Below are 15,755 nucleotides of genomic sequence, written 5' to 3' on the forward strand. Positions count from 1 at the left end.
GTGCCGTCATATAGCGGCCGTCTCCATACAAATACTACGACATCCATATTTAGCCGTATTATTTAGTATGGAGTCGGCCGCTATATGACGGCACCGCTATCCTAGAAAACCGATCTTTACCAAAGCCATCTTGGTGGCCGTTGCTACAGTAGAAAATGCCTTTTGTTAAGTAGATATTTGTCATTTTCAAAACTATCCCGCATTCGAAGTTATCCCAATGCAGAGGGCCTATCGCAAACATCGAAGTTCGCAAATTGCGGGCATCTTTCTGTCACTCTAATTACGCCCTAATTGGAGTAAAAGAGAAAGATGCCCGCTATTTGCGAACTTCGATGTTCGCGGTAGGCCCTTAGTTTCTATAATGCAATTGCAAACGCGTTTCAAATATTGCGATTGTCACAAATATACATTCTAGGAGTTTATGATCGTCATACTATTAGCCTCACATAACGGTAGCACTGTCGGTTGTTAATAAGGAGGCCAATTTAAACTTGCATTTTGATATAAAAATGATGTAATTTTGTTATTATTCACCCGTACGTCTCACTCGCCCCATTACATGTACGGATAAGTACAAGCGAAACGCACACGCGAATGACAACTAAATGACGACATTTAGATAACAAATTATACGTTCGAATTGGCTTCCGGGGCGATTTCTAATTGCATTGTAAAAAGGCTGATTTAGACGATGCGAGAACTCGCATGCGAGTTTCATTACATTGCGGTTTTTGATCGGTCGGTTGAATTGGACGTAACCAACAGTCCGCAATGTAACTAAAATTGCATGCGAGTTCGCGCGCCGTCTAAATCAGCCCTAATGGTGCTAGTACTTACGGCATATAATATAACCGACGAAAGTTACAAATATATGAGGATTATGAGCTGGAACTCCTATTATATCAAATAAATGCATTTTTAATCCAAGTATTGTGTTATTGTTTTCTGCCCCTGCAAGAGTTTTTTAGTCCGTCTACAGTTTTCCTAGGTTCATGAGCAATGTGAGAATTGCAAGTTGTCCTTTGTTTTTCTTAAGAAAACATCATCAGTTACACTGGAATTTGTCACGTCACTAAAATCAAACACTTGTAAAGTCCGTCTTAGAATGGTACCTGTCCAATTTCTTGGTCCAATGTATATTTGCGTCTTTCATTTTGCTTAATGAGAGAGTGAGACGCAATGCACATTGGACCAAGAAATTGGACAGGTGGAATACCATCCCAAGCTAACTTTGCACTGACTTAAAGAGAACAAGAGAACTCAGTGAGGGGGGTGTCATTATTTATAAACGTCATATTTTCATAGAAATTTAACATGAATGATGACATGTCACACTTTGTCACTGCAAATGCTATGCAATGTCGCGGCATTCTTATAATGAATATTATAGACAAGTAAATATACTAGAATACGACAGTAGTAGAGACTAGAGTACGCCGTGACAATAGGAACGATGATGGTGGGGTTATGACGTGCGAGCGGGACGTCGCTATAATACGCGAATAGCGTTGTCTTGCTCAAACTTCGGAGCGACCTGCGAATCGCACGCAGTGTGTGCCATTCAAAGAATATAATACTCGCTAGTGACATGCCCGTAAAGTTACCTTAGACAGACCCTAGCTTCACTAAGAGTAAATGAAAAAAGTTTGCAAGTAGGTCAGTAATAAAAGAGCTAACAACGCTCTTAATTAATTAATAATAATGTTTCGTTCAAGGAGGAATCACGTTTGTTATTATGATTTAGAAATTGATTCATATCGATAACATTTGAGTCGATATTGATTGAATCACTAGTACGTTTTTGCCCCCGAAAAACCGGACTATGATCATGATCAAAGAGTAAAGTAAGTAATATAGTAATATATCATGATGGTCGCGGTCATTGGCAATGCTATTAGTTTCATCATAGCCCATAGCCCATAGGCCCATAGTTACCACATACCACGTCAATACAGTCTAATTTTCACAATTCTTTTCTCGATAATAAATAAAAATCTCTATGGCAATCGTTTACCTTACCATATTTTAATCGATTTATGTTATTTAATGGCAAATATATATTGTATGTAAACGGAAATATAATTATATATATAAAAAATACGGAGTCACAATCGTCTATATCAAAAAATATAATACTCACTAGGGTCACTATCGTCTTGCATTTCGTGCATTTCATTATTTTTTTATAGCTTCGTAAATCGATTTGAGTATCGATGTCTTCGATTGTGAACATTTTGTTATTTATGGCAACATTATTTGGGCTGTGCGAGCCGTCATCAAAATTCTTCGATATTGGATTTCTTGGTCTTGGATTTTCGTCACGGACATTTGGGCATCCTTATTACTATCCTTAGCACGATAGTTTTGTTAAAATCATGGCGGATCCAAAAGATGTTATTAGCATGAAGTCGTGTCGAATATGTTTGACAAACAAGAAACCCCTGTGTCCTCTATTTCGATATAAATTGTCTGGTAATTACGCTGAAATGCTTACCGCCATTGCAGACGTAAAGGTAGGTTGTTCAATCCCTAAACTAGTGATGTACTCTGACTACTATTGTTTGTTATTGTAAAAGATTGACGTAAAGTTGTGTATGTTTTTATTTCTTCTTGAGATTACATTACAATGAGTTTTTCAATTTCACATAGGTATCATCGAATGATGGTTTGCCAGATAAGATTTGTAACAAATGCTGCACTTCGCTGGAGAAAGCATATCTCCTTAGGACTGTCGCAGAAAGGTGAGCATTTCAATGTTTATTATGGTATATAATTTAACAAAGCTTATAGTGATATGTACTTCGGACCGTAGTGAGAACGCATGCTACCTTTGTCTACAGGTTGTGTAGTAGTTTACTGCATTTGCCTGCTTTAAATTCCCTCTAAATCATTATACAAGCGTACTCTAAGTGTTTGTATATTTCAGATCGGATAAAATTCTGAGAAAGGCTGTAGTTAAAATAAATGAAAATGTTCCAACTAAAAAGATAGCATTTGACTCTTTTACTGATATAAAAAGTGAGATAGCACCGCTAGCCGTCAAATCTGAGCCAAAATGGGAAATGGAAATAGAAGTTCTTGACACCTTCAATGCACCGAAACCCATGGACCCCATAGATGGCAAGGACATAGTCATAGCCAACACTGTGATCAGGAAAGTTGAACCGGGCTCTGAGGAACCTAAAAAAGAAACCTCGGAGGATGTCGACCTGACATGGACCAAGACAAAATCAAACAATTATGATGTGAGTTGTGTTATTCTAATTATTTCATTAGGCTTAGGTAAATTTTTATGATAAGTTTTTGGGATCAAGCTATTAGTTTAGTTACAGAAATAAGAATTTCCAGAAAGACACCCCTGACACAAGAAGTGTGTGGTATTGCCGATATCCCATCTAAAGCATCACATGGATTCCAGATATTAAATTTTATATAATTATAGGAAGTTTAATTCATCATAGTCAGTGTAGATTTAATATGCTTTATTATACTTAACCCCTTACTGCATATAATAAAAAATATTTGTTGAAATTTGAACTTTAATCGCTGTCAATAGAGTTAAATATTTATCCGCCATATATGGCTTCGTATGCGGTAAGGGGTTAACAGGAATTGGAGGATAGAAATACAAAATTTACTTGCATAATGTCAGCAGTCACATTATTGAAATGCTTTTATGACTTGTTTTTTTTTTCTGAATTTTAATATAATTGCAGGCAGAATACCTGGATGATGATTTCTTCCAAGATGATGATGATGATGATTATGTGCCACCCAAAGAGAAACTGAAAACTAAATTCAAGAAACCAAAGTTGTCTGACATCAAAGTTTTCAAGGAAAAGAAAAAAACTATTGTTAGAAAACTGAAAGTTCTATCAAAGTCTGACAGCTTTGAAACCTTTCAGAGCCCTAGTGATGATGGCAAAGGCAAGACTGCAACAACTATTACATGCTGTAAGTACATACATACATACATACATACATATAATCACGCCTATTTCCTGGAGGGGTAGGCAGAGACCATGAATTTCCACTTGCTACAATCCTTCCTGACATACCTCTTTCGAATCCTTCACTTTGATAACATTCCTCATACACGCTCGCCGGTTTAGTAAGTGAGTAAGTAACAAAGTGAAAAGGATAATCGTAAAATTATAATGCTGCATTTCGACTAGAGATGTGCGAGGATGCGTTGCGAGGGATGTGTTTATTAAAAACCAATAGAATAAATATGTTTTCACTACACCAGCTCGGAAAGGCTTACTTTGCACTTCAAAAACTGATAGCAAAGTTGCATTTTATTCACATGTGAGGCAAAGTAATCAAATGCAAATTTTAAGTTGTTTTTTATGTTTGCTGGTAGAATTGACTTTTAAATGATGATTTTGGATGATAAATATTTAATAACATTCATTTGGATTTGATTTGGTTTGATTTTGTTTGATATTATTGACATTTAATATTTGCTTCGGGTTGGTGTGGTGAAAAATTTTGTGTTTCACTCGGGGGCAAACTTTGTTTAACCCTCGTGCTTTGAAACCCTCGCAACGCTCAAGATTCCATTTTTCGAACCACTCGCTACGCTCGTGGTTCAATTTTGGAATCTTTCGCTTGCTCGGGTATCAATATTAGCACGAGCGGTTAAAAAACAACTTTGCCCCCTTGTAAAACAAATAACTATTTCCTCAATCAGCGTGCAGTAATTCTATTGGTTCTTGAAAACGCTTCCTCACACATGTCTGGTCGAAACGCAGCCTAAGGCAGGTAGATGGGACTGGCCCGATGGCCGTGCGTGTGTACTGTAAAGGTTTGCAACCTTTACTGCCGTTTTTAATTTGTGACTGGCTAGTCACGCTCTTGCCCGCTGTCAATGTCATAACAGTCCCGTGTGGTGACTGTACACATATCTACAAACTGTCAAAGTGTCGTAATATCAGGGAATCTCAAAGGTATACTCCAGTCAAGAATATAATATGTCACTAATTTTACTTTCGTTTTACTTTACCCATGTCCAGATCCGATAATGAAGAACGGCTCCCGCGGACCACCGATCCTCCTCAAGCGGCCAAAAGACGCGACGATCCTCAAGGTGCACCCCAACTACAAGCCCAGAGCAGAAGCCACGCGGCTCGTCCGGCGCGACAAGCCCGTCCGCATGGTCCGCTCGGCCAAACCCGTGGTCAAACAGAGGGAGAAGATGGTGTGTCCTGTCTGCGGGATTCTCACTTACACTCTTGGCAACCACATTGCTACGCATCAAGGTTAGTGTCACAGTTGGGCTCCTGTTGGGCACAAGTCTTATGTCAATGATATTGTAGTTACGTTAAAAATATGAAGGCCAAAACCTTGAGTGAGACAAGCCTCCACACATGGTTCGCTAGGCCAAACCAGTGGTGAAACAGAGAGTTCGTATGTCCTGTCTGCGGCATACTTACGTACATACACACGTGGCAATCACATTGCTACGCATTAAAGTCAGAGCTGGCTGGCTGGAAACCGGCATTTCTTAGCATATTGGCAAACCATGGTAGTTATTAGACATTCAGAAGTACATATACCTAAATTAAAAAAAAAATTCAAAGTACCATCAAAGTGCTTTCACTCAATTGCCTCGCAACTCGCAAGACAACTTGCACTGTGTGGTCTATAGACCCACCAAAACTAAATAATTGTTGAGCGAAGTTTCCACACTGTTTGCATGTCTGGTCAATGTATACCTATACCTATAGGTACCTAAATTAAAAAAAAAATCAATACGTTGTCTTTGAACCATTGGCATCTGGGAGTAGTAGGTATGTAGGTCTATTTCTACTTCACTAAGTTTAGTAAGTTTCTAATACAGGTTGTCAGGTTATGAAGTTACATTAAAGTCGGCATAAATCTGTCTATAGACACCTCTCAATATTATGTGCTGTTTAAAGCGAAAGTTAATTTTTCAGAGAAAAAACGCTACTCCTGCAGTCAATGCACGCGATCATTCGCGCAGAAGGCGAACCTGCAAGTACATCAGAAGCAGCACACGGGCGTGAAGGACCACATATGCGAAGTCTGCGGCGCTGGCTTCTACAGCCAGAAGTCACTAGTCAGGTAACACCAACACTGGGCCTTATGACTTTGAAATAAGGGTTATGAATTGTAAACTGAGTCGTTCTCAAATTATATGACTGCGGTCAGCCTCAACTCCGTCAAAATTTTCATACATTTAGTATGATTTGATGGAATTTAGACACAGGCACAAATCTGTAGAATGACCCCATTAAGGTACCGTCCTGTGGCAGTGAAAAGGGTTAAGAATGTTTTCATCCGTGCTCAGCCCAGGAGCTAAAACGATGATGGTAGATATCAGGAACTTCCATATATTTCACTGTCTCTGCTTGCAAATAAAGTGAAATATAATAAATAGTAATTTAGCTAGTCTATAATGCAGGTGTATTTCGTTTCAGGCACAATCTAATCCACAAAGGCGAGAGGCCCTACCCGTGCACGCTGTGCAATAAGAGGTTCATTGCAGTAAGTCGTTTATATTATTTATAATTAGATAAAGTATACACCGTGTTTTTTTTGATTTCCGTTAATTTCAAGGGTGCATTCCTGAGCTTAAATCAAGTAACTTTCTCAAAGACACCGATGTTCTAATTAACTCCATTTTGGAGATAATCCATAATTTATTTTTTTCCTATAAGGCCTCTACAAGCGTGTACACTTGCCTTAGGGCCGGCTTACATATTGATTAGTGTTTAGAATGAGTTCATACATTTGCTACTAAACTTAAGTACAATCTCGGTCGATTGATGTACGAAATGACATTGATATGTCACAGATTTCAATTGTTTGGTTGAGTTAAATGTAATGCCCGTGTTACAACAACGCTATATGCTACATTTAATTACTTTTTAAACAAAAAAAAAAACAAAAAAGAAAACAAAAAAATTTTTTTTTTTTGAAAATTAACTATGCCATTTAGTTCTTATAAACGTACTTAACTATACCCCGAAGTTAACGGAATTCAATAAAAACACGGTGTATATTTTATCTGTTTGAAACAACATATCTTGTAATAAAACTACACTTTTTTAATCGGAAATTTTATATTACCTGGGGCCTTACCATGATGTCCTTATTGCGATTCTGTTTAGGACCTAAACTGAATTGCTAAAGGACGGAGCTATATAAGTCGCGTAACTCCGTCCCTTGGCAATTCAGTTTAGGTCCTAAACAGAATGGCAATAAGGACATCATGGTAAGGCCCCTGTACTAATCTCGAGCTTTTTCGATCCAAGTAGGACAAAAAAAGTCAGTTTTTACCCAATGTGTTCCCATTTTGCATATTCATACTGTATTCTGCACAGCGGTGACACAAAGCAAAGTTTCAATTTCTTTAAGAAGTGTGATGTGATATAAATTAAAGAAAATAACATAATTTGTAAGAGTAGCCAAGGTTGCGGGTTCGAGTCCCACTAAGAACATAAATTAAAAATAGTACAGCATGTGACAAATTTTAAAATATAACTTTACCTAGAGAAATAATAGGCCTGTTGCAAGTAACAAAGAATCATGGAAATAATGGTTTCAAAGAAACATATGTGACGTTCCACGGGAAAAGGTACCTTATGAGGGTTTCTAGTTTCGGAGATATGAAATGTTTTGTAAAGAGGTGAAAAAATGCTCAATTTTTTTTTATTGTGTGATCTGTAACCTTAATGAGTAACGTTTGTTTACCTGTTTTTATTTTTGTTATAAGTTACTTATAAGCCTAGTAATGTCGTCTCAGAGTTTAGTAGAAAAGGTACCTTATGGAAAAAAGATTGAAAATTCCCAAAAAAACTAGTCAATACGGGAAAAGAAGTTTGGTAGAGAACTGTATTAGCATTCTGCAAAACTAATTTGATAATTTCAGTTCTGGTTGGGGCGCCTCGCAAATATTATAACCGTACATAGACCGACATCACAAATCCAAGTAGCCTGCTATTATACCAAAGTTACTCTCGTCAAGTCTTTCTTAACTAGAATAATCTTCATTTGGTTTGGTCGCATGCAGTAAATCAGCCATTGGTTTGCTGAAAAATGCCAATACCCGACGCATTACCTTATGGAATATCTGAGGTCATTGAACCTCAATGCCGCTTATCTTCAATAGCAACCGAAATATATTATTGATAAGAAATAGACGATTTATACCATTACCAAAATATTATTAGTTTATCCTAACTGTTCCATCATCATCATGCCTCATCATGTAACTTAATCACAAGGTACCTTTTCATTACATACAAATTATTGGTCTTTTTTGAGATTATTATGACGAAGAACTAATTAAATTTGGGGCAGTTTAATGTAAATTAATATTTTCTATTCATAAAAGATAAACTGTAATATGATTGATATTTTGTAGTGATGTATTATTAGATTTATTTCCATAAGGTACCTTTTCGTAAATGTATGGAGCAAATACTGTTATTGTTATGTAAGTTTAAAGTGGCATAAGGGGTTAAATATACTATTTAGTTGGGGTTTTAGGATTTATTTCATTTGAATGACAGAATTTCTTTCATATGGGCTTAGAAAAATTGATTGTGTGTCACATTAAAAGTAAAAATATTCAATTTTGTGATTTTATATGAAAAAGTCAGAAAATACATTTTCACCTCTAAATCGGTATTGTTTTTTGCTTAAACTGTCTGTCAGTGTCGTTTTCTAATAGATAAAATTTAAATCTTGAGAGCTCATTGCAATCAATCGTGAAAATGAAATATAACTTTATTTTCAAGAGATTGGTTAGTATACACATAAATCAGTCAATATCAAAAGTTTCTATTTGCATTACAGAACAAGTCGCAATGTTTTTTTAATCTCAGATATATAAGGTATTATTATTTGTAGTCAACTATGTAACATACTTCAGGAACATAGTTTTTTAGGCGGCTAAACTTAAAACTTCTCTATCGTAAAGTTGCTCATTTCACAACATTCTTTTCAAAAAATCATATCTCTGTAACTACGCAACCTAGAAGGTTGATCTTTTGTGTTATCGATAGCTTATTTATTGTAGATTACTGGGGTGTGCATAACTCCATACCCGCCATAAGGTACCTTTGACCGTGGGACGTCACATATATGTTAATATGATTCTAAAAAATGGCCCAATCTCAGTATAAACTGAAGGATTATTAAGATATTCAATAAAATAAAAGTGCAAAATTCTCCAATCGGCCATTATTACTGAAACGCCAATCAGAAGCGTTCCAAACAGTGACGTCATCAATCCATAACATATTTCTTAGAGCAACATAGACAACCTCATTGACCGAAATCTATACGTCCTCACCAAAGAGTTCGAAAGGTGCAAAAAAAAAAATATTTCGCCACTAAACATTTATTACGTCCAATAAATATTATTACACGATATAAAATAGATATCTATTTGTTATTATTTAAATAAAATGCTAAATAATACGATATTTCAACAACAAACTTTTTTAATTATTTGGCTGAATGGAACTATCATTGCCATGTTGGCTGTCGTAATTAGAAAAAATGAAAAATGAAAAAGTAAAACCGGCGCTCGGTGATTTTCACTCAAAATTTACATGTATCTAAATAATTCATCTTAAACTGCAACCGTGTGAGAGTTTTTGTGTAAAATGAGTTATTGTGATAAATTGTTGTAATGTATTTATCATCCCTAATCGTAATATATGGTGCTGAATTAACAATATCATTCGGATTCAAGGGAAATTCGTAACTGTAAGTATGTAAACAATGTCTACCACCCTACCACCAACTAAATAATGACGTCACAAATGGCATGCGAGGCGTTTTCGCGCGAAGTTTAAACTAGCTATAATAAAATGCAATTATCTATGTTAAATCTTATGAGTATAGCTGAAATATTGTGTTTTTCGGAACCAATACAAGTGTACCGACAATAATAAAAGGGATTTCAAAATTTGTCATCAGGCCTATTATACAATTTACGCTTAATACTATTAGAAATTTTATTTTCCTATCCGTAGTTCATATATTCATCGAAAGTGAGATATTAAATATTATTTTAGTTTAGTAACAAAAGTCGTGTACCGTAGACCGGGGTGACTTTGGAAAATTTGGGGTTACTTTGATAGATTTAAAACGGCCATAGAATTACCATTATTCATTATTTACTGAAAATGTTCCTGTAACTAGTTAGATTACTATATATTCATATTCACCTACTTTAAAAAATCTCGCATAAATATATATTATGGCTTAAAAACTAGAATTTTAAAGTCGCCCCTGCATTTGAAAGTCACCCCGGTCAATGGTATTTCTCTTCAGCTACTATATGACTAGGTAAGTTGTTGTAGACCTTCATCGACATGGAATGTAGTCCGTTCGAGATCATTTTGAGTTTGGCTATTCCAATTGGCACCAGTTTGTCCCTTGGCCTCAAGTTATGGTTGCCTTTACAAAGGTCTTTAGCTTGGGTATAGAGATAAATGTGTTTCCGCACGAATTTGCAATATGTTAAATAACCCCTTGAGTCCCAGGGATCTAAATTTGCCAACCATGAGGTTATAAATTACAATTGAATTAACCGCTTCTCCATACAAACGTCCCTATTTTCCTCTCTGGATATTGGCATGTCGGAAAATATTTTTGCACGATTTGATTTATTTTACAAGCTTGTATTTAACTTTCAACGTACAATATGTATGTTAGGGTCAGATCTTGTAACTTAAATTTGACCCACGTCCAGGTTTCCAATGAAGCTGAAAATTTGCTTACGTGTATAAGTCGGGTGACAATGCAATATTATGGTACCATGGAGCTGATCTGATGATGGAGAAAGGAGGTGGCCATGGGAACATTGTGATAATAATTGTGTTGGGAGTCGTTAGAATTGTCTTGATGAGTAATAGTTGACTCTGGAGTCGGTCAGTGATAAAAGCTTGTACCAAAAATGAATTTTTGCTAAAAATGTATACCCCTTGTTTGACTTTTTCTATTGTGTTATTAATATTATTAATATCCTGGGAGGTAAATGGCGCTTATGTTAGTGACGTTAGTATGGAGAAGCGATCGTCCGCTATCCTCTTATAGATCGACAAGAAATTGTAGAAATTAAAAAGTGGCAACATCGTAGTGTCGTCCCTTTCAAATCAATCTAAGAAAACGGGACGACACTACGATGTTGCTACTTTTCAATTTCTATAATCTAAGTTATAAGCCATCTGTCAAATTGTGTGCATTTTCAATACCTACGTCCGTTGCGTCCGCTCGCAGTTCTGCTTCTAGCGTTATAGCCCGAGTGCATGCTTAGACGTAAACAATACATTATCAAAACTGTTCGGTCGCATATCAAACATTACACCATGGACAAAAGAACTATATAAGAATAAGAAGAATAAGAATACCTTAAACCATCTAAACCTTGAGGAAACCTTATATATAGGTATACAGTTCAATAATAGTGTTTCGCTTTTCTTTTTGGCCAATCCACTCCACAGCGTAGGTACTAAGCCCCTTATTCATTAACGTTTACTAAAGTTGACAAGCCGATAATAATCGTTTGTCCCTTTCCGACGTATTAGTATGATGGAAAGGGACAAACGATTATTATCGGCTTGTCAACTTAGTAAACGTTTATGAATAAGGGGGTAAGAATATAAAACAATTGTTAGGTTAGCGGGTCGATTCGGAAAATGAATTAGATTTCTACTAGACTTCAACAAGTTACGATACGGATAATTTAAAGATATTTGTAAGATAGATATGTCAAATTTGACGTTTCCGCGATTCAGGAGGTCCTCTTGAACGATTTCGACAAGTTATGACTTAGATATCCAAGTCACATCTAGTCGATATCTAATGTAAATCTAGTTGATCTCTAAATCGTCTCAAGATCTTGTGATTATCTCGAAATCCGAATAGGCCTGTAGGTTAGTTGAATTGAAGTGAAAAGTAAAGATTCAGCCGTGAAACGCTATTTCGCAGTTCAGCTACCAAAACAACTCCATGATAGTGAGCTGTAAAGATACATGAGGGCCTACCGCGAAAATTGTAAACCGAAATTATGATAGAGATTGAAAAGAGTGATAGAGAGGTAGATAACGGAAATATCGATTTTCGCGGAGTACCACAAACTTTTACGCAGAGGCCGTCTCTGCAGCTGTATGTGAACCTAACACACTATTAGTAAACTTAATTCCGAAAGGGCAGTTAAGTTTGTCGATGATTATAGTTCTATTGTCTATAGTAAAGGCCTGTGCACACTGGGTTGCGTGTGCGTGATGTGCACGTGCGCGTGCGCTAAAATGTTGGAGCCGCACACGCAACGTCACGCAAGCGGTGTGCCGTCTCTCATAAGGATCTGTATACTACAACGCGAACGTGCACGTCTACGCACACGCATCCGGTGTGCACAGGCCTTAACCTTTTGAACGCCAAACGGCGCATCCATTTGCCGTGTCACTGATGACGCCACGGGGGTAAAATTTAGTTTTGTGAATAAATAATGCCAACCTAAAAGTGGGGTGTTTTTCACTAGATTTTCATTAAAAAACGATCGACGTCAAATGCCGTCTTTGGCGTCGTTGTCACGATTTTGCGTTGACGTCAATTGCCGTCTGTGGCGTTCAAAAGGTTAAAACTTGGCAATTGTTCCAGCGTTGCGATCTGAACCGGCACCTACGCATTCACTCCGGCTACAAGCCGTTCAAGTGCGCCACTTGCACCATGTCCTTCAACGCGAAACATCAACTGCAGAACCACGAGCGCATGCACACAGGCGAACGACCGTACTCTTGTGAAGTAAGCAACTTAACCCTGTGTACTATAGCTTGCCGGTTTGAACCGGCACATGAGGACACACACGGGCGACAAGCGGTTCAAATGCGATATCTGCGACCGCACGTTCATACAGAGCCATCATTTGACGAATCATACGCTCTCGCATACGGGGGACAAGCCTTTTACGTGCCAGGTTAGTGCTGATTTAAGTACTCCTGTAAAGTTACTTTAGTACTGTTGGCGATCTGAACCGGTATGCACCTTCTACACATCCGTTCAAGTACGCCATGTGTACCATGTCCTTCAACGCATAACTGCAGAACCACTAGCGCATGCACATAGGTGAAAAACCATACTCCTGCGAAGTAAGTAACTTATAACACCGTAGGCCTCGGTTTGCACGAGTTTTGAAAGCGTCGCGTTAAAACACGGCGTTAGAAGTTCCATACGCTTTTCGATTTAATGCTCTAGAAAAATGCGCGCTTCAAACCGTGTGAATAAATACACGGGTACCCATTTGTGTCACAAAACTGGCGGTCAATGTCACATCCCATACATTTTGTCAGGAATATGACGGTTAAACTAATGTGAATTAAGTCGTGTTTCAGATTTAATTCGCGCTTTAAAGTAGGTACAAGTTAAAATGAAAATGCCCGTTTTTCACCTATACAGGGTGATTCATGAGACGTGAGCAGGACTAATCCTACACTAGTCAAATCAGTATCTTTTTTCGAACTGTCATAACAATTTTGCTACTATGGAATTTATATGAAACACTAGCATGTGACGTCACGATCAAATTACCTACTCTTTATAGTTTTATACGGGTTTTAAAATAGAAATTGGGTCTAAAAATAACTGCTGTCTATGTTTCTGTATCATTCTTCTGGTGCTTTATTTCATGCATGGTAAAAACTAATTTATTTTAATTACAGTCAAATACCCTATTGTAACATTGAACTCCTGCAGGTATGCAACGTGTGCTTCAGCTACAAAGTGAACCTGAACAACCACGTGTACAAGGTGCACGGCATCAACCTGAAGTTCAAGTCCATCCACACGGTGACGGAGGAGATCCTGCGCCGCGAGATGGGGCTCGCCGGCGAGGCGCGCGCCGCCATCGCGCACATCCTGCCCGCGCTGGACCAGCCGCAGGAACAGGTGCAAGTCGATTATGCAGTCGCACACTAGCCAAACAAACGGTTTTAACACATTCAGCGCCAAGAACCCGACTGTCGGGTACACTGTTCGTAGCAACTACGCGCTCCATACGGCAAAGACGTGGCTACGCGCTACGAGCGTGACCCGTAGCACTTAGTGGCAATGAATGTGTTAAGGAAAGACTAGGGAGATGGAAAAGAACAATACTTGTAATTTAACCTTACCGTGTTAATGTTGCCATGGTCCAAAATGTCAGAAGAATTATGGTAACTTTTTTCTAGAAATGTCATTCCACTAAGGCAGCGGTCGGCAACCTGCGGCCCGCGGGCCGCATGCGGCTCGCTAAACTGTCACTTGCAGCCCGAGAGGCGCCTTGGCTATTTTGTATGTAATAGTGACAAACGACAATGTCTCATAAAGTCATAAATATTAACAAAGTACGGCCCGCGTCACCTCCGTTAACTACTATTGGCCCTTGGCTGCTAAAAGGTTGCCGACCGCTGCACTAAGGGATTAAAACTTTAAAAAAATATGTAAACAGGCAACATTGTATGTTTACGGCATTGCATTGGCTGAATTTATAGTAGTATGACGTTTATGTTGATAGAGTCAGTCTTAATAACAAAACTTCCGTGAGACACAGACATATTAAATATATTAAAAACGGGTCACTCACGTATTTTAAGTCGAAAAACGCTCGACATGTTTCACTCCGTACCGAGGAGTGTCATCAGGAGCTTGCGTTTACGGTGACGGAGAGTCAGTCTTAGCTAACTTTGCACTGCCTTGAATGGAACAAAATGAGGGAATGTTATAAAAACCGTAACAATTTTGACATTAACGTTAACGTTGCCACATACAAAATACTACTTGTAATTTAGAGTTAGATCAAGAAAAGTCTGCTGCGATTTTTATAGCCCACTCATTGCAAGTGTTATTTTAAACGTCAAACTTCTATGAAATAATGACGTATAAATAACACTTGCACCGCGCGTAGTAGAGATCTACTAGTCAGTTTATGAGTTTACATTAGTTTAACCCTTTAACGGTTTGACGTCTCTTTAACCTTTTAAACGCCACAGACAGCAATTGACGTCAACGCAAAATCGTGACAACGACGCCAAAGACGGCATTTGACGTCGATCGTTTTTCGATGAAAATTACTGAAAAACACCCCACTTTTAGGTTGGCATTATACTTATTACTCTTAATATCTAATAAAGAGTCCGTCTGAGTTTAAGACTGCAGGGGGATTGAGTAAACACTTTCAATTTCTTTTGAATGTGACAGAAGTCACAGATGGATTATTTTAATTTGGATTTGACATCATGTTATGTTTTTTTTTAATGTTAAACTTTGCGTGTTAGCAATATTATGTCGCTCCTGACTTAGCTTAGGCGGACTCTATCATTTATTGGATTCCCAACAGATGCGATCACGAGGTTTTGTTTTTTTTTTACATAGTTGTCCATAAGATCCTAATGCCTAGGCCACGAACGCCCCAAAACAATTTGTTCGGCGTCGACTGAATTTGCTCAGCGAGTGGTTTTCGTGAGCCTCGGGTAAGGAAGCTGAATTTTGTTCAGTAATGAGATTTAAGTTGGAATAAAGTTGTGTATGTTAATACTGTGAACGTAATAATGAAGAAGCGTGTATTAAAGTTTATTGTAATTTTTAAGTTTGCATTTTATTATATCCCACCAAAAACATTTTCATGTAAAATGTTGCCAAGACGAAACCATAGGCTCGCACTGTCACTGTCAAAAAGTTATCAGACCAAGCTTCTAACTTCACAAACTCTACACCTTAGTCAAAATATGTGGCTT

At 37.7% G+C, this 15,755-nt stretch overlaps 1 protein-coding gene across 2 annotated transcripts; it reads left to right on the plus strand.

Annotated features, from left to right (window-relative positions):
* Positions 1 to 2,221: 2,221 nt before the first annotated feature.
* On the plus strand, positions 2,222 to 15,607 carry LOC134793777 (zinc finger protein 69-like). 2 transcript variants are annotated; one of them, XM_063765443.1, is made up of 9 exons: positions 2,222 to 2,513; positions 2,650 to 2,741; positions 2,927 to 3,245; positions 3,717 to 3,954; positions 5,016 to 5,261; positions 5,940 to 6,087; positions 6,444 to 6,510; positions 12,818 to 12,961; positions 13,738 to 15,607. In XM_063765443.1, the coding sequence occupies exons 1-9, from the start codon at positions 2,376 to 2,378 to the stop codon at positions 13,957 to 13,959; spliced, it is 1,614 nt and encodes a 537-aa protein (XP_063621513.1). In that variant the 5' UTR covers positions 2,222 to 2,375; the 3' UTR covers positions 13,960 to 15,607. The 2 variants fall into 2 exon arrangements, with proteins under 2 accessions (XP_063621513.1, XP_063621512.1); XM_063765442.1 differs by lacking the exon at positions 12,818 to 12,961 and adding an exon at positions 12,646 to 12,789 and having other exon boundaries at positions 2,224 to 2,513.
* Positions 15,608 to 15,755: the final 148 nt, after the last annotated feature.

Source organism: Cydia splendana, chromosome 9 (assembly GCF_910591565.1).
Source record: "Cydia splendana chromosome 9, ilCydSple1.2, whole genome shotgun sequence".
Classification (NCBI taxonomy): Eukaryota; Metazoa; Arthropoda; class Insecta; order Lepidoptera; family Tortricidae; genus Cydia; species Cydia splendana.